At 37.8% G+C, this 25622-nt stretch overlaps 1 protein-coding gene across 5 annotated transcripts in view; it reads right to left on the bottom strand.

Annotated features, from left to right (window-relative positions):
* The window catches only part of KCNIP4 (potassium voltage-gated channel interacting protein 4), a 1193829-nt gene that overhangs the window by 133180 nt on the left and 1035027 nt on the right, over positions 1 to 25622 (bottom strand). Inside the window, exon 2 of one of the 5 annotated variants that reach the window (XM_047719003.1) lies at positions 11087 to 11188. The exons of the other annotated variants lie outside the window; for them this stretch is intronic. Within the exon in view, the coding sequence (XP_047574959.1) occupies positions 11087 to 11188 (102 nt within the window). The remainder of the gene's footprint in view (positions 1 to 11086; positions 11189 to 25622) is intronic. 5 annotated transcript variants of the gene reach the window in all.

Raw genomic sequence — 25622 nt, forward strand, 5'->3', positions numbered from 1 at the left:
CAACCAGTTTATGCTGGTTGTTTTTGATACTTTGTATCTTGTCTTCAAATGTTGCTCTTGATCCTTTGCCAGGTTTTTTCCCTGTATTCAAGTTCACTATCCACCCTTCTAAAGCTTGACTTGTGTTCAACTCCCTTGACTATTGGCTGGCTCTAACCATTTGAAAAACCCCCCAAAAAAGAATCACTTCCATTTTGATGCAGAAATCCCACTTCTATGTATCTATCAGAAAAAAAATAAGATTTAAACAGGACATTGAAGCAATATCTGAACCTCCATATTTATTGCAGTTTTATTTACAATATCCAAGAAATGGAAACAAGCTGAGTGCCCATCAATGGCTGAAAGGATAAAGAAGATGTAGTATAAAGATACAACGATATTATTCAGTCAGAGAAAATAGAGAAATCCTGCCATTTGTAATAATAGCACATGGGCATTATGTTAAGTGAGATAAGCCAGACAGAAAAAGACAAATACTATATGATATCATTTATATGTGAAATCTTAAACACAAAAAGCCAAAATTTAGAAACACAGAGTAGAAAAGTGGTTGCCAGCAGAGTTTGACGGTGGAGAAAGCAGGGAGAGTTTGGTCAGAGAGTATAAACTTTCAGCTAAAAGATGAATAGTGTTTGAACATCCAATGTAAAATATGGTGACTATATTTAATAACAGTTATTATGTAATTGACATTTCCCAAGAGAGTTCCATCCAAAAGCAAAAACAGACAAACAAGAATGACATATATGTGAGGTGATGTACGTGTTAATTAAGTGGTGGGGGGTGGAGAGTCTGTTCACAACTACACAAGTATCAAATCATCACGTTGTACACTTTCAATGTCTTACAATTTTATGTATCAATTATAAGTCAATAAAGCTGAAATAAAAAATAAATAAGAGGCTTGGATGATTCCTCACTGACTCCTTTTATCAGTAAGGTCCAGCCTTGTGTTGGTAGTAAGAACCTTCAGACTCCAGTCCCACCTCACCTCGTCCGGTGACATCCCTTCCCCACTTCTCACTCCTCCTGACTGTTTAAGCTTCATCTTTTCAACTACCTAGAACTTTCTTCCTGCTATTTCTCCTTCTAGCAAAATGATTCTTCTCCAAAGGGCCTCGAAGAAATATTACCTGTTTATGAAATGTGCTTAGATAGGATTCAATTCCTTCTCCCATTGTGATCATCATTGTCCTCATAGAATAACAGCATCAGTGGCCAACATTTATTGGCCACTGCTGTAATCAGTTCACATGCTTATTTACTCCTTTGTGACAGTATATGGAATATATACCATTATTATTTCTACCTTTTGGATTAAGAAATTAGAGTTCAGAAAGAGTAAACAACTCACTTAAGTTTTCTATATCTGGTTAGTTGGTCACAGAACCAGAATTCAAACCAAATAGGCTAGGCCCAGAGTTATCACCCTTAACTTCCTAACATTCTTTTCTCATATTGCCTTTCACAGGATTTACCTGTATTCATTGTGATGTATAGATATCTGAGTGATGTCTATACATATTTGTTTATTTCAGTATAATGTCAGCCTTCAGAGGAAGTGATTTATGTGTTCCCCTGTTCTGGAGCTATTAGTTTTCAAATAATTAGTGCTTTATAAATGTCTGCCATGTTGAAATGAAATCCACTAAACCTGCCAACAGGTGAGAACTCTCCTGGGACCCCTGTCTCTGTCTTTCTTAGACTCAGCTTCATTCTGGTTTAACAAAGATTATTGGTAAATATGTGATGGACCAGGAAAACAAAAAAATGCTTAACATGCCCTTTGTCACTAAATACTTATGTGACTTTGGATAAGCCACTTAATCTCTCCATTTTTAAGTTTACTCTTAATGGAGAGTATAACCCTAGTGATCTGTCATTCTCTCAGGAGTTTTATGAGGATTAAATGAGACGATCAGGATAAAGAATTTTAAAAACTATAAAAGTCCATATAAACTCCAGGGACAAATGTCCAAATTAGTTAATTAACACATAGTTTACAGCAAGTAAATGGTAGTGCTGACTGGTATGCAATTTGAGTTAACTGTCGATATTCTAACTTTTCCCACTTCCTGCTTCCCATGGTTAGTGAAGTGCTGCAGAAGGAGGAAATTTTTTGTTAGCTTTGAAACATCTATCATTTTTCATTGCCAGGAATAAGAGGTGCCATTTCATTGGCTCCTGCAATCCTAGATTTGGAAAAAGAGTTTGAGACACAGTCCATGCTTCTTATTTGTTGATGGTGACACAGAGGTCCAGAGAGGGGGAAATAACTCAACCAAGGGATACTACCAACTCCCTGGACAATTGGGCTGCATAAGTCTTATTCTATGCTGAGCAGATAAGTGGAAAAAACCTCTAAAACCAATAAAAACACTGAACATCTGGAGAGCTGGTGAAGTACAGATTTTGAAGCTCATTTTCTGGGTCATCCTTTTTCCCAGTCTCTACACCTCTTAGTAATAATACAATTCTCAGTTCTTATTTTCCTATTCTATAAAATGGGAATAATAAAGGGAATCTATCTTATAGAGCTATTTTAAGATATAATGAGTTAAACTGTGCAAAGCACTTAGAACTGTATCAGCCACATATTAAGTACTAGATGCTTGTTAAATAAATAAAAACAACATCTGAGTATTTGAACGTAACATTTTTAGGGCTCATACATATATAATGAATTTAAAGGACCTTGTTCTCTGCTTGCAAAGTAAGTTCATAAAACTTCATGAGTTACACTTCTGTTCTTCCAAAGATTTTCCTGTCTATATGCCCAGGTCAGTATGGCAGTATTTTTGCTTAAAGTCACTAAATAGTTAGCATGAGGTTAAGTAATTCTCAGAAGGTTAAACATTTTAAAAAATTTCCTGGAGTTTAAAGAGTGGCAGTATTTTTGCTTAAAGTCACATTTAAAAAATTTCCTGGAGTTTAAAGAGTGGCAGTATTTTTGCTTAAAGTCACTAAATAGTTAGCATGAGGTTAAGTAATTCTCAGAAGGTTAAACATTTTTAAAAATTTGCTGATGTTTACCATTGTGTTTTTATTTGGCAGAATATTAGCAGTTTAAGTCGCTTTTTGAAAACAAATCTTCCAACAGCCAAGTGCTGAAACTTCTCTTCCCAGACAGAGTTCTGAAACTTTCTATGATCAATATGCTACCAGGAAAAACAAAACACACTGAAATGTTTGCTGTATTTGATACCAAAAATCTGAAGTGAAAGTTAGGAAATTATGTTTTGCAATTATACAAGACAGTATACTGCTGGGTTAGGAGTCTTCTATCCCCACAATTATCTCATCACATTTGCTCTCTTGCGTTTGCTCAAATCAACAACAAAAGTCACTAGAGTGAATCTTTCATTTAGTGAATCGATTATTTTGATTGAATGGGGTTCACAGATTTACTGGGAAGATATTATGAAACAAATTGAAATAAAAATATGTGTATAAATGCAAACATACATAAAATCAAGTGTTTAGTATTTTATCTTTTGCATTAGTTCCTGATTATTATCTAGTAAGTAATCTTTTGGTCACCATAATGTCCTTTGAATAAATAGAGAAAATGATTACTTTATAAAAACATAGTTGGGGCATAGAGAGACACAGAGAATTACTCAGTTATCTAATAAGGAGACATAAAGATATAGTGACAGACTTGACAGCATTTGTATTTTAAAGAAAAAGTATTTATGCTCACTTAGAGTATAGTAGCTAGCAATTTCTTTAAAAAAAAAAAAACATTTTATTTATTCATTTGAGAGAGAGAGCACACAAGCAGGCAGAGTGGCAGGCAGAGGGAGAGGAAGAAGCAGGCTCCCCTCCAAGCAAGGAGTCCAATGTGAGACTCAATCCCAGGACCCTGGGATCATGACCTGAACCGAAGGCAGCCGCTCAACCAATTGAGCCACAAAGGCGTCCCACTAGCAATTTCTTGATACTAAGCCATTCATAAAAAAGCTAGTTAAATTTCTTGATCCTAAAATTATCTACTCAATATCAACATACATGTATAAGCCAGTTGTCAGCCTATCCTGGAACTAGGAACAAATCTTCCAAGAAGAGCAGCGTGACTGACTCTGAGAATTGTTACTGGTCCTGTATATCTCCAACCCCTGGCTTTCAAGATATACAGAAGGCAGAAAACATCTTCAGTTTGCCCCCAGAGCCACTCTCTATCCTTCTATATACTGTTCTAGGGCCGGAGGACTGGCCTCTATGGATATTATCTCAACTCCTTGTGCTGTGACCAATGGGAAGAACCAACAGATCAGAGAGGGAGAAGAGAGAGGTCATGGTATTTATTTTGGGGATCCCTCCTGACTGAAGGTTGGGTTGTAGTGGCTGCTTTCCTCTTCCAAGGGCCAGTATCCCTATTGTGAAACCCTCTCTGATAGTTACAGGTATAGCAATGGCTTTCTTCCTCTCTGGTAACAATGAGTATAGAAATGATAACTTCACTTCTACTAGCTTTGGGTGTTTTGTTGTTTGTTTGTTTGTTTTTTAAAAAAGATTTTATTTATTTATCTGACAGACAAAGATCACAAGTAGGCAGAGAGGCAGGCAGAGAGGGGGAATGGGGAAGCAGGCTCCCTGCTGAGCAGAGAGTCTGATGCGGGGCTGGATTCCAGGACCCTGGGATCATGACCTGAGCTGAAGGCAGAGGCTTTAACCCACTGAGCACCCAGGCGCCCCTAGCTTTGAGTGTTTCACCAGCCTTGTAGGGTCTAGAATCTCTGCTCATATTTTTGCAAACAATCCCTTCATTAAACTCTCCCTGATAGCCCTATTTAAGTGTGCCTTGTGTTTCCTGCCAGAATGCTGACTGATACCAACTCACAGAATTTCTGTGTTGGAAAGTACTAAACTGGAGTCTAGTTCTCATCCTAGATTTTTAAAATAGCCCTGCTATTTTGAGAAAATCCTTTCGTTTCTATAGACCTCAGTTTTCTCACATATAAAATAGGCTATATTCCTTAAAATAGGCTATTGTTGTTGTTGTTACAATAGGCTAAATGCTTAAAATGTTTAAAATAAGATGAACTTTTGCTTAGATAGAAATTCCCCTTCACTCTCTCCTTGAATTTTTCCAGTAAGAGTTTTTCTATTGATATGACAGTTCTATATCTTGCAATCATTCGGTAAGTGCATTTGTTATCATTGGACACGGAGAATTTTGGGTGTAGGTTTATTCCAACTTCTCAGTTGTAGATTCTGCACAAATCATTACAACCTTTTCAGGACACAGTTATCTCAATTGTGAAGTGGGGATTAAGGCCTACCTTCCTGCATGCAGAGTGTCACAGCTAAAGCTTTCCCACATTTCCTTCTAATTTGAAGACTTGTGATTCAAAGTATGAAACAGAACTACAATTATACACCCTAAAGAGGCTTCCTCAGTCAATATCAGAGGTGGTCAGTACAGCTCAGCCTGATGAACTGATGAAGATGGAAGGTTCTAGAGTCACAATTCCAGCTCTATTAATTGGCAAAATTGTCTAACTTCTCTGTGCCTCAGTTTCCTCAGCCATTATATGGGGAAAATAATACACCTGCCCCAGAAGCTGACTGGGACTCTCAACTGAGATAGTAACCTGTCATACTTTCACACTCATGATGTTTCATGTACTAAATACTTTGTGTGAATTATCTTGTTTTATCCTACAACCACCCATTTGTCTGATGATCCCAATGGTCCTTTTTGTACCATGAATAAGCTATGCTCCTTATCTCCTTAGAGCCTTTGCTCTTGCAGTGTCCTCTTCCTTAAAACTTTCTCTCCAGACTCTCATACCATGGACCTCCTCTTGTTTTTGGGTCTCAAAAGTCACCTCATGAATGATGCTTTCCCTCATCCAGACAAAATAGCTTTTCCACCTGCATTCAATTTCCATTACTTTGCCACAGGTTGACTTACTTTATAATACACATCACCTTCCAATATTGTCTTGGTTTTCATGTTTATCATCTTTCTTCCCATATAAACTCAATGAAGACAGTGAACTAATATGTCTTAATCCTCCACTATAAAGCCAATGCCTAGATTCATGTGAACAACACATGGTTTCTCAAAAAAATAAAGTGAACAAATGACCAAATAAGGAGACTTAGTGTCCAGATCATTTAATTAAATAACTCCAAGCATGTTGTTAGTAGGAAGCACAACAGGAATTTGAACGCATGCCAGGATGACATTAAAGCCCACCCTGGCTCCATCTGCCTCTTTCGTAGTTCTTGGGAGGGATAATGAGGGTCTGAGCAAGCACCATCGCACAAGACAGTAGTAAATATAAAAGCTATTTCAGAGAGAAAATAGACCAGAATTTAGTGGCCAGTAAGATGGTGGGTGGGAAGCATAAAGTAAAAAGAAGTTATTTTTGTTGTTGTTTTTAATTTCAGCAAGTGGACAGCTTCCAATGGGTGATCTGAAAAAGTCAGAGAGTGTGACTGAGTGAAGGTGACTAGGCTCCTATATCTGGTTGTGCTCTGATCTGCATCTAGGGTCAGGCGCTCAAAGAACAATGGGCAATAGGCTACACAGAGCACAGAGGCCCAAACTTAAAAGATAATCCTAAATTCACACCCCGGGGTGTCCCCAGCCTCCATCCCTATCCCATTTCTCATTCTTGTTGGGGTATTTTAGTGTCAGGAGGAAGACATTTGAACCATGTCTGTTACTCCCATTCTACCGGAGGCCACTGCATAGATCTGCTATGTTTATTGTTCCCCAACATCTTTCCAGGGCAACTTAGAATTTGATATTTACCTGACACTCTCAAATCTCATAGTTAAGAGGTGTGCTTGAACCCCAAAAGGTTGAAACTTGTTATTTTTCCTTTTGTTAAAGATGAGTTATATGTTTGATTTTCAAAAATTTAAGACTGCTGTAATAATGTCTCATGTAGAAACTCTTGGCCATGTGCTACTTCTTTTAATGCTTTCATTTGAAGCACAAACAGCAAAAGAAATAATTTCAAGTCTACATTTAACAAATGACTATAAAATGTGCATGATTTCCAAATATTGAGGATATTAAATCTATGTAACAAAAAAACTCAAGAGGTAATATACTTGATGTGTTTAAATATTTAAAAGGCCAACTCAAAAAATAATTTTCTAAAATACTTGAGGAAGCTTGCATTCATATAATTTAATGTTTTCATCCAATAATTCCAAATCTGGAAGAGAAATAATCTAAAAGGCATACACAGATGTATACACAGAAATGTTTATCCCAGTGCTATTTATATTATGGGATGAAAACGGAAAAGGGGAAAAGGTAAATATTCAGAAGCCAGGGAATGTGGTCAAATACAGTATACTGTCACTTTACAATGCAATAATATGTTGCGATTAAAAGTGCCATTTACATTTTTAATAACAAAGTTAGTGCATATGAAAGTATGCCATGTAAGAAAAGGATAAAAATTTGGTATAGTTGTGATCATTAATGCACACACATTGTTGGAAAAACATGTTACTTATTTGTAGATACTTCAAGGTAGAGGAGAATACCAGGATTAGGAGTGTGTTGTATGATCTGTGTGTATGTATGCGTGTGTGTACGTGTGTGTGTGTGTGTGTGTGTGTGTGTGTGTGTGTGTGTGTGATTTCTTAACTTTTTTTTTAAGCTTTCTAAATTTACTGCCATGAAGAGGAGTGACTTTGGTGAATAAACCACTTGCCCTCCCTGCTCTGAAGGAGAAGGAGGGGGAGGAGATGGAAAGCTGTCCTGTGGAGGAAGGAGCAGGTGCTGTGGATTCCACTCTCAAGCATTGAACTAGGACCAATATGCTTGGAAGTTAAAAAGGAGGCTGATTTGGACCCAGCATGAGGAAGAATGCTCTGCAAAGCTGGCTGACACCGAATGGGTGTCTCCCTGATGAAGCGCAGCAGCTTGCTGGTGATGACAGAGGTGTCTGTCTGGAAGCCAGATGTGAGGTGAGGCGACCAGTCTTCCTAGGTTCTCTTCAAACTCCCTAGTGCTCTGACTAGAAATTCAAGCCCTCCCTAACTCAGCAGGAGTTTTGGCCTTTCTGTAGGAAATATTTTTTTTCCTTTTGTTATTTGCATGATATAGATAAATCCCACTTTCCTTCCCTGAGGAATGAAGAGCTCTTTCGTACCTACCTTCATGGAAAAGAGAATGGAATTTAGAATGAGTATTGGCCCTTCGTTAACTACCTTTTGGCCCCATCTTTGAAGGTGCATGGGATGTAGTGGAGAATATTCCCTCAGCCACTATGCCACTCATTCAAGCCTAGAACTGGCTCTGTCAAGCCGAACCTCACCACAGGGTTCTCTGGTCTAGCATGCAGACATTTGGTGGCCAAACTTTTCCTCTGGTGGCCTAGTGTCCTCTGCCCCTCCAGTCACCTGGCTGTAACCATCTGCCTTGTGTTCTCATAACATTTTTTTCAGTCCTGTGCCCGACTGTGTGGGGCCTGATCATGGATAGGGACCCATAAATAACGGACTTCTGATACAGCAGTAGAATTAATGTGTTTTCCTATCCAAGCAATCTATTTCCACCTTCTGGGGTGTTCTCATGCCAGGTGGCTAGTGGGGAAAGTGTGGCTAATGGGGAAGGGAGCTATATTTGCATAACTTTTGGGCTCATACTATAAGTCTAGATTCAGTTCAATATCAGCCAATTTATGAAATCCCATTTTTATAAAAATGTCAGTTTTCAGGATTATTCGGCTCATTTTTAGTATCTTTTATTATTATTTTTTCCCTTCAAGAAAGATCCTGGTTTTCCCCTCACAATTAGTTGAAAATTTCATTGCATCCTCCATAACCACTTATTTGGGGTCTGACATTACCTGGGATTGGTGCAGGAAGAGTGCTAATAGGACTTGGCAATTTTGTTCTTCCCAAGTGAATATAAGAATCCATTTTAAAGTTATATTTTACCTGTCTACTGTGTACAAAAGACTATGTTTTCAGTGAATATCTGGTAAATTGGCAATTTTGACTCCAACTTGAAAGGAGGAAAGCAATGGCTCTAATAACCAACATTTGCTGACAAATAGTGGCAATAAAAACGTCTGCAGCTTCAATATTGGGGATGATTGAGGCTGGGACATCATTCTGGGATTACGGTCTCTTAGGCTGCTGATGACACACCATGTTTTTGTTTGTAAGACAATGTGTGTGGTGTGTGCAATGAGTGGAAAAAATTGAAGCAATGGATCTCAACAATAATTTAAATTTTTCTCCATCAGATTGTCACCAGTAAAAGTAATTTTGTTCTGTGCCCTCTCCGCACAGAATGTTCCAGTAGAATAGAAAGTTTGTAAAGCTCTTTTACTTACTGCTATATCTCCCCAAATGAGAATAGGAACTGACACATAATACATACGGTGTACTGGCATGTAATACATTTATAGTGACTGAATAGTGAATTAATTAAATCTTATTATTATGATAAATTTTGTCTAATGAATGCACTGAAGTTACTGTTTTATCCTAGGACTTTGACTGGATGTATCAGGTTGTTTGATGTACTTTCTATAGTTTCCCCATTTACATTATGGAGATTAGTGAAATTTCATTTATTCATACATTTTTTTATATCGCTGAGCCTATCAATTCCTATAACATGGTGAGGCAGAACATGAAAAGAGTTGGTGAAGGCATGGGTTAGAGCCCCCCACATAGAATGTGTTAGCAAGATTCTTCATATGCTGTTTCATCACTGCCAAAGAACAACACCTTCTCTGTCTGATTCTAACAGTTGTTTGATGCTTGAAAAAAACTATATATGAAAGAATGTAAACAGGGTGTGCCTGGGTGGCTCAGTCAGTTAAACCTCTGCCTTCAGCTCAGATCATGACCCCAATGTCCTGGAATTGAGTCCTGTGTAGGGCTCCCTGCTCAGCAGGGAGTCTGCTTCCCCTTCTCTGTCTGTGTTCAATCTCTCTCTCAAATAAATAAATAAATTCTCAAAAAAAAAAGTGTAAACATAGGATAAATGTAAATGTTTTTTATAAATTGCATATAGCATCATTATAAAATAAATAAAGCATTGTTCTTTAGATACCCTCTACCTTCTACTCCTCAAGATTGTCACAAAATTGGAGAGAAAGAGAAGGTGGAGAGAATGAAGGTTAGTCTTCTGTGTCAACATGGCTAAGTTAGGCACCCAGTTATTTCAAACAACACTAATCTCAATGCTACTGTCAAGGTATTCTGCAGATCTGGTTAACATCTACCAACAGTCGACTCTAAGGAAAGGAGATGACCCTAGATAATGTGGATGGACCTCATCCCAGGCTGACCAGCCAGGCAAAAACTGAGATTTACTGGGCAAGAAGGAATTCTGTATCAAGACTGAAGTCTTCCACCCTGCCTGAGTTTCCAGCCTGCCAGCCTGTCCTAAGGATTTCAGACATGCCAGCCCCCACAGTCATGGAACCAAATTCCTAAAAATAAATACCTTTATACATGTTTGTGTGTATATGCATATGTGTGCATATTTACACACATATGTATGTGTCTATGCATGTATATGTGTGTATGAATGTATATATTGGTTCTGTTTTCCTAAAGAACCCTGAGTGATGCAGAGAGAGAGTGAACAAAGAAAAAAAAAAAACCTATTTGCGTAAATGGTTTCCATTTTGTAGTCGCTTTTCTAACCTAGTGATTCTTCTGAACTTTGGGGGTATCTGAGTGGTGTGTGCCAAACGCATGGATGAGTCAGAAAGTCTACAAGGTGATGCAGGGTGAAGTGTGTAGCAGCTCTGCTAACCAGTGAGCCCATGGAAATCCCAAGGCTACTCTCACCTCTCAGATCAAACAGAAACTTCCAAAAGTTTTGAAGTCCAGGCTCTCGTAACTAACACTGTGCCATCAGCCTGCCAGACGGGAAGGGCCTCACAATCGCACAAAAGTTCCCCTGGGCGTTGGGGTACACTAAAGTACATCAATAGACTTGGTTTTGCATAATATAACATATAGATTTTTTTTTCCCCTTTAGAAGCAGAGAACTGGAGTGCATACAGACCTAAAGGAACAAAACAAACAAACAGGTGGGGTGTTGGGGGGAGAAAAACAAAAACAAAAACAAACTTGCTTTGAACAGCAGGAGACGACGTTTTGGCAGCTGAGCAGGGCAAGAGCTTCATGAGCCGCTCTTTAATGCTGCGCTTGGTGCTGTTCTGAGCGTAGAGGAAACCTAGAACATATGCGATGGGTTCTGTTAATGCTGTCTGTGGAAAGAAACGTGCATGCCTCACGGCTTATCACAGGAAGCTGGGCAGGCAGGGACGGATGCAGACATCTGCTAAGCAGGCAATCACAGGCAGTGGGTTGGGACACCAGAAGGAAAAAAAAAAAAAAAGGAAATAATCCCCCCGCCCCGTTTTTCTCATTGTTTAGGCTTTCTTTTAAAAACTTTTCCATATGTTGCATTTAATCATACGGTGCATTAGCTAGTGGAAATAGAATTTCACAAGTCTTTTTGAGGAGTTAAAGTAAAATTTGGTGGCTTTTTTTGGCCTGAGGTTGGGAAGACCACTGAAAGAATTAACGGGATTGAACTGTCTATATTCAAACCAGAGTTGGGGCCCATGTGACAATTTTCTGTTCTCGTTGCTCCCCGTCTTTGATTACAGAGGCGATAGACGCCCTGAATAAATCATTCACACTGCATTCACCTGTTAGTACCTTTGCCTTCCCTGAAAGTGAGACAATAGATGTCCTTGATATTCAGCCTCATTAACACAAGTGGATATGCCCAGAGATGCAACTTGGCTTTTTTTCACATGTGCATATTAATGGACAGAATTATTCAAGCAAAGTAATTCCAGAAGAAGCAAGGCGTGTTCACAAAATGTTAACCCAGGAATAGATGGAGTTGTATATGTGACTTCAGATGGTTATGGACCAGTCAAGGAAAATCAATAGCACTTGGGTGGGCAAGTTAGTAAAAAAAAAAAAAAAAGCTTGGAACAACTGTTGGTGTCAAGAGCCACAACTGTCCAATTCATCATTAACTTGTCCACTCAGTGCCCAGAGCCCAAATTTGTATGTTGATATATAAATATATATATAGTCCCCCTCCAAATTAGTTCAGAAGTTGTTGAATATAAGGCAATAATAAGAGAATCAATTTAAATCTAGGTTAGATCATCTTCTATCTTTATAATATGGGCCTGGAAATGCATCATGTGTTGTTTTCTACTTTATAATTCCTACTTTGGAATTATAAAGCGTTCTGACCACAAGGCTACTAATCTATTTCCTTTTGGGGATGTTCCACCACATCATCAGTGTGCACTGGGTAAAAACCTGATGAATCTTTTGTGTGGGGGAGGACATAGAACTAGTAGATACATAAATCAAATCATATCATTTCTCTTCGTAAAAGCTCTCTATAACCTTCATGCTGTTCTTTGGGGAAAAAAATCACACTTCCTACCACAGACACCAATCCCTGAATGAGCTGGCCATGCCTTACTCTCTGACAACATTTTAACCACCCTCTTGCTCTGGACCATTGGCCAATGGCCAGGCTATTCTTCTTACCTTTGTTGGAACTCATAAAACAAGTCTCTCCTCTGCCCTTGACACTTACATGGTGCGGAATGTCTTATTTATTTAATATCCCAAGTGCTAATTGATCGTCTGGCACATAAGAAGAGATCAATAAATGTCTGACAAATGAGTGAATAAATTTACTTTTAATACCAAAACAAGACCTGATTTCATTTCCTTGATTAGTATCTAAGTTAGTTTTTTAACTTATAAAATAAATCAGATTTACATAAAAAGAAATCTTTAGTTGGCTTCTTCCTTGTGCATTTGTAGAGGGACACATCCATATAAATACTGTTTCCTCTATAAATATCTTCTGGAACATTAGGATTTTGATTTATTTTAGCTTCCCAAGCATGACATTCTGCTTCTCTTTCTTTGGACATTTCAAATCCCTGCCACTGTATGCACAGTCTGGTGACCCTTCACCAAAGATCAACTTCAAAATGTCCATGCAGACTTTAAAACTCAATACGAGCACACCTACTTCTGGTTAACTTCTCCTGTGGTATCTCCTCGCTTCCTGAAGGAAAGGGCTTCCTCCATCCCCTGTTCTATCTTTTCTGTTGTTTCGGCTGCACTTCCTCCTGCTACTATTACAGGTATCACATCCTACTATAGGGTGAGACCCTATTCTGATAAGGAATTAGAAAGAAAAGGTTCTACCATCCATCTGCAGTAGGAGAAAGGCTTTAGTTTTACCTAGTACCCAGCTCTTTCACTTCATGTTTGATTTCTTGGTGTCCAGCCAAACTCCATAGTCACCCCTGAAATTGTCACATGATGAACACTCAAGAAATATTTGCTAGTTGCTTGATTTCCTCCTTTCCCCTTAAATTCTGATACCTGCCAAGCTCACTCTATCTATAACAGCTGCTGGACTCTCGGGTCTAGGTGTAGGAGAGGGAGCTTCCTGTCCCCCAAGCTCAGGCTATTAATGGTCACTCCCTGACTCCACCCCAATTTGGTAATTAATGATGTTCTTCCTTGGAACATCTTTTGAACTGGACTATAAAGTTTTGAACTGGACTATAAGTTTGTTGTTTTTAATCAGGAGTCAGAAGTCCCAGATTTTAGTTCCTGTTCAGTGACCTTGGACAGGTTATTAAACTTTTTTGGGTTTCTGTCTTTTTTTTGTAAAACAGAAGGACTTATACTAAAGGATATTTGTTGTAAAAACACAGTTTAAGGATCCCTTTTAGAAATACATTTAAATAGAAATTTTATATGACTTCTAAGTAGTTTTTATTTCCAGGTAAATAAACAAATCAACTTTTATTTGACTATAGATGTTATTCAAATTCTCTAGGGTCTCTTCCTTCAAAATAAATAAGAATATGATTTATCATAATTGTTAAAAAATGATATAAACAAAGTCCCCCAAATGATGTGGAAAAACAAATATTTTATTTTATTTTAATTCTAGTATAGCTATCATTCAGTGTTATATTAGTTTCAGGAATACACTATAATGATTCAACACTTCCATACATCACCCAGTGCTCATCATGACAAGGACATTCCTTAACCTACCTTGTTTTTTCAGTGTTTTCTCCTCAATGAGAACTTTAGCTTTTTAAAGTCAGGTTGTAGATATCATATAATTTCCTCTATCTCTGTACCTCTCTCTCTGCTACCAGATAATTCTGCTCTTTTCCTCTTAAAGTGTAGTGGTTGAATGGTCAAGCACTGTAGTGAAACAGCCTGAAACCAGATCCCAGTATCTTATGACATTGGGTAAGTTTATTGAATCTCTCTGAATCTCAGTTTCCTCAACAACAGAATGGATTAGTAATAATATCTACCTCATAAATTTGTTAGAATCTAATGAGATAATAAAGCACTTATTTAGCACAATGATTGTTCATAATTTCATAATGTACATTCAATAGGTGTTAAATATTATTTTTTTTTCAGTTCTTTGGGTATATGATATTTCCTCCCACCTCAGATCCTTTCCAGATGTTATTACCTCTAACTGAGATTTTCTTTCTTCTTTTTTTTTTTTCCCTCTCTTTGTGGCTTGGTTAACTCCTGTCTACCTTGAGATTTCAGTTCAATATCACTTTCTGAGGAAAACCCTACATGACAGATGAAACTAGATTATGAACAGCTCTATTATATGCTTGTAGAGTTTCTTATATTTCTCCTTCATGACATTATCATGAATATAATTAAAATAATTGATGACATAATTTTATATTTGACACATATCTTTCCAACTGCAGTATAAGATTAAGGATATCTACATTCAGCTTTTAGAGAGTAACCGTTGCTGACTGTTATCCCACTATAAGAAACCATAATGCTGGTCAAACCATATGATGCAACTGTTTTCAAGTACTGAACAACAAGAAATGTAGAACTGTAGTACTTCAGAGAAAAGAAATCTAAGAGGTAAGCTCCGCAAGTGCCCTGGCTCTCTCTACCTAATAGCATGTTCTTTCCATAGTCCAGCGGGGTACAGATCATGCTTATAGACCTCAGAATTCTGGACTCCTGAAGTGACTGGAATTTGCAGGAGAAGGTGCTAGGAAGGAGAGAATTGGTATGTGTATCAGAGGGAAGGATTTGTGAGAAGATTAAATGTGGGTTATTTTGATGATTAATTTTATGTGTCAACTTGGCTGAGCTAAGAGATGCTCTGATACCTGGTAAGATATCATTTGAGTGTGTCTATGAGGGTGTTTCTGGAAGGAATGAGTATTTGAATGGGTAGACTGAGTGAAGAAAATCACCTTCACCAATGCTAGTGGCATCATCTTGTAAGTTGAAGGCTTGAATAGAACAAAGGTCAGAGGAAGGGTGAATTTGATCTCTGGCTGAATTGGGACATCCATCTTCTCCTGCCCCAGACATTGGCATTCCTGATTCTCAGGACTTTGGGTTTATACCACCAACTTTCCTGGGCAGATTGTGGGTCTTCTCAGCCTCAATAACTGTGTGAGCCAATCTTTCATTGTATCCATATTTATCTACATGTCTATCTCCAATTAGTTCTGTTTCTCTGGAGAACCCTGACTAATAGAGTCACTGATCAAAGCCTGAATCATGCATGCTCAAGATCAGATTCCATAATACTGAGGAGGCACAAGCTGCCAAAGGGCTGAGAATTGAATGGAAATACCAGAAGTCATGTCATGCTGGGAGATGAAGTTCTGACCCAAAAGGAAAAAAAAAAAAAAAAAAAGAAGGAAGGAAGAGAAAAAACCACACTGCTGCAGTAAACACCACTGGCATTCACTGGAGAGCTCAGACAGACCATGTTTGTTTGTTGTTGTTTTTTTTTAAAGATTTTATTTATTTATTTGACAGACAGAAATCACAAGTAGACAGAGAAGCAGACAGAGAGAGAGAGGAGGAAGCAGACTTCCTGCTGAGCAGAGAGCCTGATGAGGGGCTCGATCCCAGGACTTGAGACCATGACCTGAGCTAAAGGCAGAGGCTTTAACCCACTGAGCCACCCAGGCACTTCCAGACCATGTTTTTGAAGTAAGCATCATTTCCTAGAGTAAGGGCCACATCCTATGACTACATGTAAAACCAAAATTGACCTATCCTAACAAATAATAGAATGAAAGTTGTTAAGACCAGAGGAAGTGCTAGTAACTATGGAATGCCTTCCAGAACAATATCAACACTCTTGAAAATAAGATAACAAAATCCAAACTCCTTACACTGCATTTTAATAATCACACCATCGAAAATGAGCCGACTTGTTAAGGAATGGAAAAATGTGACCCATAATCAACTTCTTGAGAAAAAGGATCAATAGAAACAGACCTAGGGATGACACAGATATCAAAATAAGTAGAAAATGGCATAAAGTAGAAGATGGTCATAGCAAGTAATCAGTTGAAAAATTTGGGCAATGAAATTAAAATTATAAAAAGGAAACAAACAAAAATTCTAAAAATGAGAAGTAAAATATCAAAAATATAAAAACTTCCTTAGGTGGACTTAACAGCAGATGGGGGACTACTGAAGAAAGAGTTATGAGCTTGAATAGAGATGAAAAAAGACAAATCATCCAATCTGAATAACAGAGAAAAGGTGATTAAAAAGTAAATAGATTTTTAGTGATTTATAAGAAGATATCAGGTTGTCTAACATGAATGTAATTTTTTTAAAAAAGATGAATCAGGAAAGAAGACTTTGCAAAAAATGTCCCAAATATTCCAAATTTAGTTATAATCATTAATGTATAGATCCAGAAAACTTACTGAACCACAATCAAAATAAATACAAGAAGAATCATGTATAATCACACCAGAGTCAAATTGCTGAAAAAAATGGTGAAAAAGCTTAAAAAACCCAAATCTAGAATAAAAAGACATATTACAAATAGAGATAGAATAATATAAGAATGGTTTCTCACAGAAATAGCAGAGGCCAGAATACAATGGAATAAGTTCTGGGGGAATATACAGACTTTCAACCCAGACTTCTATATTCAGTGAAAATAGTTTTTTGAGAAGGAAAGTGAAATAAAGATATTTTCAGACAAACCAAAGTGAGAAAAGTCATAGCCACTAGAGCTGCATTACCAGAAATACCGAAGGAATTTCTTTAGGGTTAAATGAAATGATGTGATATGAAGATCTACAGATAGAAACAAAGAGCAAAATGAAGAGCCCTGGAAATAGAAAATACATAATTTTATTTCCTTTGTTTAAAACAACAATGACAAAACATATTGTGGCATTCATTATATTTATAGATATAAAATTTGACAATATCATAAGGGCAGGAAGGCAAATGCAAATTTACTGCTAGTACATTTTACACTAAGTGGTATAATATCAACACTAAGTAACGTGAATAAAGGCAGGAGACATATTACAACCTCTAGGTGCTAGGGAAATGAGTAAGGAATAGTAAGAGGAGGTGCAGTTGAAAAGCCAACTGAGGAAATAAAATGGAATACCAAAAATATTCAATTAATTGTGAAGAAGTCAGGGACAGAGGAGTAGAAAAGCAAAGAGAGCATAAAAAGACAGCAGACTATATTCAACCATATCCTCAAATCAGAAAGCAAATCTTTCTTATCTACTACTGTATCCCCATTACCTTGCATAATGCCTGTTATACAAAAAGTGTCAATCAATATCTGCTGAAAGCATGAAATCAGATTATATGTTATATTATGGTCTCAACATATACAGATTAGCTGTATGTCTATAATTAGCAGATACATTTAAAATCTGCATGGTGTATTTCCTCAGTGTGGGTGAAGCAGTCTCCTCCCCAACTCTAAATGGACATCTGGGTATGAAGGCTTTCTGCTAAGGATGAGTCTGACTACATTCCCAAACCAATAATACTAAAAGAAATTTAATGTTGAAGGTTTGTCAACCAGCAGAGTGCCTTAGTATGCAGGACATTTTACCATCATAAACACTCTTTGAAACCTAACCTCTTAAAAACCTTACATCACATAAATATTTATTCATTTATTTAAAATAAGCATTTATTATAGCTCTTATAAACATTTAAATAATGTTTATTGTAGTACTATGGATATAGATGGGTCATATAAGAAAAAGTCCCTGCTCTCCAGAGTCTAACCAGGTACATCAATATTAACACCTATTGCATTGCATGATTAATTTGCCAATTTCCTTCACTAAATCTCAGATTCGCTGAAGGATTCTGTGCATCCATTAATTCATTTATTCAAAAATAATTTATTGAATGGCTAGAATGTGCTAGACATGGTCTAGGTGCTGGGAATAATGTGAATGTATAAAACAGACAACAACTCTTACTTTTTCATCAGACATTATATTCAGAGAAAAATAAACAAAAATAAATAGCAAAATATAAAGTCTATCAGATAGAAAGCAAAGATGAGGTATAGAGACTTCTGTTGGTGAGTAGGGTTGGGAGGTGGAGTGGCAGAGTCTGGTATTTTTCAATGTGGTTGCCAGGGAAGGATTCAGTGGAGTTATATTTGAGCAAACATGTCTAATGAGATGAGAAAGTATCTTACTTTGTTTTGATTATTAGCATTATTAGCAACTACTGCAGCATATTATATATATTAGGCACTAATATAGGTATGTTCAATGATTAATCTTCTCTATTTATTAAGTTTTTCAATTAATTCTTATGGACACCTACATGGATGGATTAATACCTTAAATTGATTGGCTATATAAACCTTTGAGTCCAATGATCTGTTCATAATTTATGGCCTTAGAAATCAAAATTAATCCAACTCCCTTTTTTCATCAAGAAATTAGGGGCACCTGGGTGGCTCAGTGGGTTAAAGCCTCTTTGTCCGGCTCAGGTCATGATCTCAGGGTACTGGGATCAAGCCCCACATCGGGCTCTCTGCTCAGAGGGGAGTCTGTTTCTCCCTCTCTCTCTGCCTGCCTCTCCACCTACTTGTGATCTTTCTGTCAAAAACAAAACAAAACAAACAAACAAAAAAAAAACTTAAAAAAAAAGAAGTTAAACCAGAGATCTAGCACTTCAAAACTCCTGAAACAAAGTAATACAAAAAGAATAAAAAGTAAGAGTACAAATAAATAGATCACTGCACATTGTGATACAATTGAATGAAAATGTCTTCATTTTACCAGTGGGAAAGGTTTCATCTTACAAAGTCTGACATTACTGAAAATTAATCAGCCCAGGGTATTTGGCCCATATTTGTGAAACCCTCTCCCCCCAGATTTCAGTGGTCATATATGTCAGTGGTCATTTTGCACTGACTGCTTTTCCTGTTCTATAATAAATGGCACTACATGTAAATGTCAGGTGTCAACAGTGAGTGATGGGCTTGAATTATGAATTCAACAACTAATAACAACAGTGATAAACATGGCAATTTTGCCACAATGAGAAGCATGCTTATCTTCCTCCATTTGTAGTACAGCTGATAGCAAAAATGAATACTTTCTGTGGCTTTGCATGGGAATAAAGTCTCCTACTCCATAACTAACAACCCTGTTCAGGTTCTATCTTGTGCTCTTGAATTATGGACAATGTTTTTTGTCCTAGATGTTCATCCTGTGGATGTCACATGGAGGAAAAGAGCTAATGATGTTTCCATAGACATGGTGTCTTCCCTGGAATCAGTAACTATGACCAAGTCGCCAGGAGTTTCAGTGGCACTGTGATCCCATCTGTATGTCCCTCTTTTGAATCACTTGCAAACTGATTTATGAGCAGCGACTTGATGTTGAAGCTAGGAAGTATATTTTTGACTAGTTGCAAATGTGAACTTATCTGACAGCATGTTTATTTTTCAGATAAGCTTATGGCTTATAAGTACACACACACATTTTATTTTGTATTTCCAAATTTATTTCTAAAAAAGAAAGTCCCAAATAATCTGGGGTTCATACTCTATTGAAAACTGCTGCTAACTACGCCCATTGTTACTGGTCCTGCTGTCAGTTCTGGATGTAATTGTTCTCCTTTAAGAAGGGCAACAACAGGGTTAATGACTGAAAATGAGGGGAAAATATCTACATTTAATTTTAAAACTTTATGAATATTGGAGGCAGAGCTCTGACCTTCCTAATTGACTGGTTTTGTTTTCCCTGGTTGTAAACAAGTTACATTTTATCTATCAGTTAATCCAGAATGAGGAAGCCAGAAAGTACCCGAATTTGCTGGAAATGATCTACAGAATCTAAATGCAAATAGAGGGGCGCCTGGGTGGCTCAGTGGGTTAAAGCCTCTGCCTTCGGCTCAGGTCATGATCTCAGGGTCCTGGGATCGAGCCCCGCATCGGGCTCTCTGCTCTGCGAGGAGCCTGCTTCCCTCTCTCTCTGCCTGCCTCTCTGCCTACTTGTGATCTCTCTCTGTCAAATAAATAAATAAAATCTTAAAAAAAAAATAAAATAAATGCAAATAGAGTGAGTTTGACTCTACTTAGAGATGCTACTTGAAGACACCTGTTTCTCATAAAATGAGTGCCACTCAGTCTGTCAGCCATTCAGACTCTCTCCTGTGTCTCTCTCTGTCCCTATTTTCTCTAGCTCACTCTCCCCGTCTCTTCCTTAGCCTCTGTCACTTCTTTACCTCTTCTTTACCTACTTTACCTCTCCTTCTTGCTCTCTATCTTTTGCTTCTCACACTCCAGGTTTTTCTCTCTTTGTCCTTCTATATCTCTGCTTGTATCTCTCTTTTATCTTTCTCTGCTCTCTGTCCTTCCCTGCCTATTACTCAGTTTCTCTCTCAATCAAGGCAGGGTTCCACTGAATTTTCTTTACCTTTGTGTTGATTGCAAGTCTCATGAAAAATGCAGAGAGAGCTTTAGTCAACAAAGTACAGTATAATTATTGTACCTTATTGTTGGGCAAATATTAGTAGACAACTGGATGGCTAAGAGCTACAAGGCTTTCTAAACCAGTACTAAGTGCTTGTGATTGTCCACATTAACGCTCCTTCTCTTGGCAGAATGAGTCAAAGAATACTAGCAGAAAATAAAAGCATGGAAAAGTTGTCAGTTTTCTTCGGGCTCCTTTAAAATTGATCACTGAAAGCCAATTTTCCTTCGTTCTTCTGCACAAATGACCCAAACTGCTTATATGGTGAGATCCTCTCTGTGGGAGTTGGGAAATTATCTATAGTTCTCTATAAGTAGGGGTTTGCCCTGGACAGTGCCAATTTACAACAAGGGTCCTAACATCCCATCTGTTAGCATCCACTTTTCATGTCCAAAGTGTTCCAATTTAAGATGACAAATTACATCAGCAACAAGTGTGGTCTGGTCCCATAATGTTCAGTCATTGTCAAAATGGCCACTTCATTACATGGTAGATAATGTAAATGTGCAATTTCATTTTTAAAAATAGCTATAAGTAGGAGCATCTTAGTCGCTTAGTCAGTTAAGTCTCTGTCTTTGGCTCAGGTCATGTTCCTGGGGTCCTGGGATTGAGCCCCGTGTTAGGGGCTCAGTGGGAAGTGGGAAGGCTTCAGTGGGAAGCCCGCTTCTTCCTCTCCCTCTGTCCCTCATCCTTGCTCAAGCTCTCTCTCTCTCAAATAAATAAATAAAATCTTTAAAAAATAAAAGTAGCTAGAACTAGTAGGAAAAATGAAACAAATTTAAAATAGAAGTATTCATATAAAATGCAATATTATTATCATATTCATGTAGTATATTTTTTCAGCTTTCAAACAGAAGAAAACCCTGTCATATACAACAACATAGATGAAACTTGAGGACATTAGGCTAAGTGAAATAAACTAGAGAAGAGCAAATACTACATGATTCTATTTGCATGAGGTGTCTAAACTAGTCAAATTCATAGAAGCAGAAAGGAGAATGGTGCCTGTGGGGGCTGGCAGAGGGTAGAAATGGGGAGATGCTTTTCTCTGAGTATAAAGTTTTGGTTGTGCCAGATGAATGACTTGTGGAGATGTGCTGTATGACACAGTGTCTCTAGTTAGCAATACTGCATTGTGCATTTACACATTTATTAAGGGGTAGATTTCACGTTAAGTATTCTTATGGGCACCTGGGCGGCTTAGTGGGTGGTTAAGCCTCTGTCTTCAGCTCAGGTCATGATCTCAGGGTCCTGGGATCAAGCCCCGCATGTTCTGCTTAGTGGGGAGCCTGCTTCCCCCAACCCTCTCTGCCTGCCTCTCTGCCTACTTGTGATCTCTGTTTGTCAAATAAAATCTTTAAAAAAAAAGGTATTCTTGCCAACATAAAAAATGTAAATAATTTGGGATGTATTAATTGTAACATTTGTAGCAGAAAGTCTTGCCACTTTGGAATCAGAAAGAACTAGTTTGAATCTAGGCTTTGCCATCTTTCGTTGTAAGACTTTAGATAAGTAACCTAACCTCACTGAGCCTCTTTGCTCTCACCTGTAATCATGGGGGCAATAATGTCAGGATAAACAGTAAAGCAGGAATATTCTCTACATTTCATTCAAACGTAATTTTGCCCTTAGGAACAAAGGACATAAATAATGTCTAAAATGCAGTGTTCTAACACAACAATAAGAACTTTCTATGTGCCAAGCACTTTATAAGCATTATATAATTTAACCTTCTTATGAACTCCATGTGGCAGATAATAACATGATAGCCAAATTATAGGTAAGGGAATTAAGGGTATGCAGCTTTGAAGTGGCAGGACCAGGATATGAGCACATGTCCATCTGTCTCAATCTGGGTCTGACATTCTGACTTCTCTACGACACTAATGATGGCTCTAATAAATCACCAGAACACTTCACTTATTGGGTCTGACTATGTAACCTTTGGCTATAGCATGTCTGTTTCACTTTGTGGGGAGTTCTTTATTTCCTTCCCCAACCCCTCAGTTAGGCTTCTTAAATCATCCTATCTTGAATATAGTGCCAAAAACTTGGTGACCTATGTTCCTTTACTAGAAATGCTGCCTCTAATTCTATTTTTTCTATAGGATATCTATCAATTTCCTGGTGGTATTAAAAAGTAATATTGCAGTTGAAGAGAAAACTGCACTAAGAGATCCAATTTCTTCATCTGAAAAATGGTGCTAATAATAAGTGACACTTACTAACCGCAAGGAAGGTAGGAGATGAATAAAGTAATTGTTTCTGGAAAATCTTTCAAATGCTAGAAGAAATACTATGAAACCCATTATAACTTCCAATGTGAAACAATACTTTCTTATTCTTTTGGGTCACTGTATGTAATCTTTCAAAACTGCATTTATCCTATAAAATTATTTGTTCATTAGTCTAACCAATAGGTACTTATTGAGTATATTATAAGGCAGACCCCGTGATAGGTACTTGGGATGATAATCAGATAAGACATGCAGTGAAGCTCAAGTGTTTACAATTTTGTGAATACCAATGAATTAGCCCTGGCTACTCATTAGAATTACTAGAATGGCTTAAAAATTTGCTATGCCTGATCACTCCAGACCAAGTGTATCAGCTAACTCAAATGGGAAACCCAATTCATTTATTTTCTGTAAGATTTATTTATTTGAGAAAGAGAGAGAGAGATGGTGCTTTCGAGCTGGGGGAAGAGCAGAGGGAGAGAATCTCAAGCAGACTCCATGCTGAATGTGGAGCTCATAGTGAGGCTTGATCTCATAACCCATGTTATCATGACCTGAACTGAAACCAAGAGTTAAGTGCTCAACTGACTGAGCCACCCAGGAGCCCCAGGAAGCCCAATTTAGAACCATTGTCCTGTTCTGCACCAAACCACATGCAGATAGGTTTTCCTAAGAACTATAGTTTTACAATTTTGATATGGACATTACATCAGGTTGAATGGTGTCTCTCAAAAATTCATGTTCATGCTGAACCTCAGAATGGGACCCTTTTGGGAAATAGAGTCTTTGCAGATATAATTAGTTAAGATGAGGTCATGCTGAAATTAGGATGGGCTCTTAATCAAATGATGTGTGTCCTTATAAAGGACACACACACACACACAGACACACACACACAGAGGAAAGAAAGAAGGACATACAAAGATGGACACAGAGATTGGATTGATGCAGCTATGAGCTAAGAAATGCTAATGATTGCCCTCAACCACCAGAAATTAAAAGACAGGAATGAAATAGAATATCCCTCAGAAACTCCAGAAGGAACCAACCATGTTGACACATGGTTGACACACTTAATTTAAGACTTCTCTCCTAATCTGTGAGAGAATATACTTTTGTTGTTTGTAGTAATTTATTACAGAAGCCATAAGAAACTAACACAGATATCAATTAATGAATTTTCTAGGATGCCAGAAAAAATCAAATTATATCATGGCCACATATTCATCCTCTACTTAGAACACTTCCTATATACATATGGAGTTCTTCAAAATCTAAGGCATGGTGCTGTACTTATGATACCTTCTTAATGGTACTGGTATTTTTTTGCAAATTCTCACTAAGCATATTTACACTAGGTAAATTAATTTACAACACCCTACAGGTGAGTAAATTTTTCACTTTGGAGTTGACATGCTCTATATTCTGCAGTTAGGGTTAAGTAAATCTCTGTTGAGGGTAAGCATTCACAAAGAACTAAAGTAGAAGCAAGAGTCTTCCCTTCCTTGTTTCTAGTTAATTAACTAGTCAGATATTTATTGAATTTTAGATGACTTTCAGTATCCCTGAGACTAATAGCCAAATTCCCTACAATGGCTGGCAAAGTGTGCCCATTGCTCCCACCAAAACTCCTCTATCTGTCTTGTCTCCTTTTTTACTCTTCTGATTCTGAACTTGCTATTGACTGGTCTCTTCCCCTGAAATGTCTTATCTCAAATATCTCCCAGATCACTCCCTTACTTCTTTCAGGTCTTTAGTCCAAAATGGACATTTCTTTTTTTTTTTTTAAAGATTTTTATTTATTTATTTATTTATTTGACAGAGAGAGATCACAAGTAGACGGAGAGGCAGGCAGAGAGAGAGAGAGAGGGAAGCAGGCTTCTTGCTGAGCAGAGAGCCCGATGTGGGACTCGATCCCAGGACCCTGAGATCATGACCTGAGCCGAAGGCAGCGGCTTAACCCACTGAGCCACCCAGGCGCCCCCAAAATGGACATTTCGATGACACCTTCTTGGCTATCCTATCTAAACCTGAACTGTTACCTAACCACTCTCTATTCCTCTCTCCTGCCTTACTTCACACCATATGTTGGTTTATTATACTGGTTGACTTTGTCCTCCCCAAAGTCATATGTCAGTGACATAACCCCCATTATCTCAGAATGTGACTGTATTGGAGACAAAGCCTTGAAAGAGACACTCAGCTTAAAACAAGAGACCGCTGGTGTGGGCCTTAATCCAATCTGACTGGTGTCCTTAGAAGAAGATGAGAAGACACCAGGAATGCCTTGAGCACAGAGCAAAGGCCATGTGAGGACACAGGGAGAAGGCAGTCATCTGCAAGCCAAGGAAAGAGGCCTGGGGAGAAACTAAACTGTTGACACCTTGATCTTGAACTTCTAGCTTCCAGAACTATGAGAAAATACATTCCTGTTGTGTAAGCTACCCATCTTTTGTTATAGCAGCCCGAGAAAACCAATACAGTTAACCATAAAATCTATTGTCCAACCTGGAACACCACTGAAAAAAAAGGGGGCACTATAATCATGGTA

This window comes from Lutra lutra, chromosome 2 (genome assembly GCF_902655055.1).
Source record: "Lutra lutra chromosome 2, mLutLut1.2, whole genome shotgun sequence".
NCBI classification, from domain to species: Eukaryota; Metazoa; Chordata; class Mammalia; order Carnivora; family Mustelidae; genus Lutra; species Lutra lutra.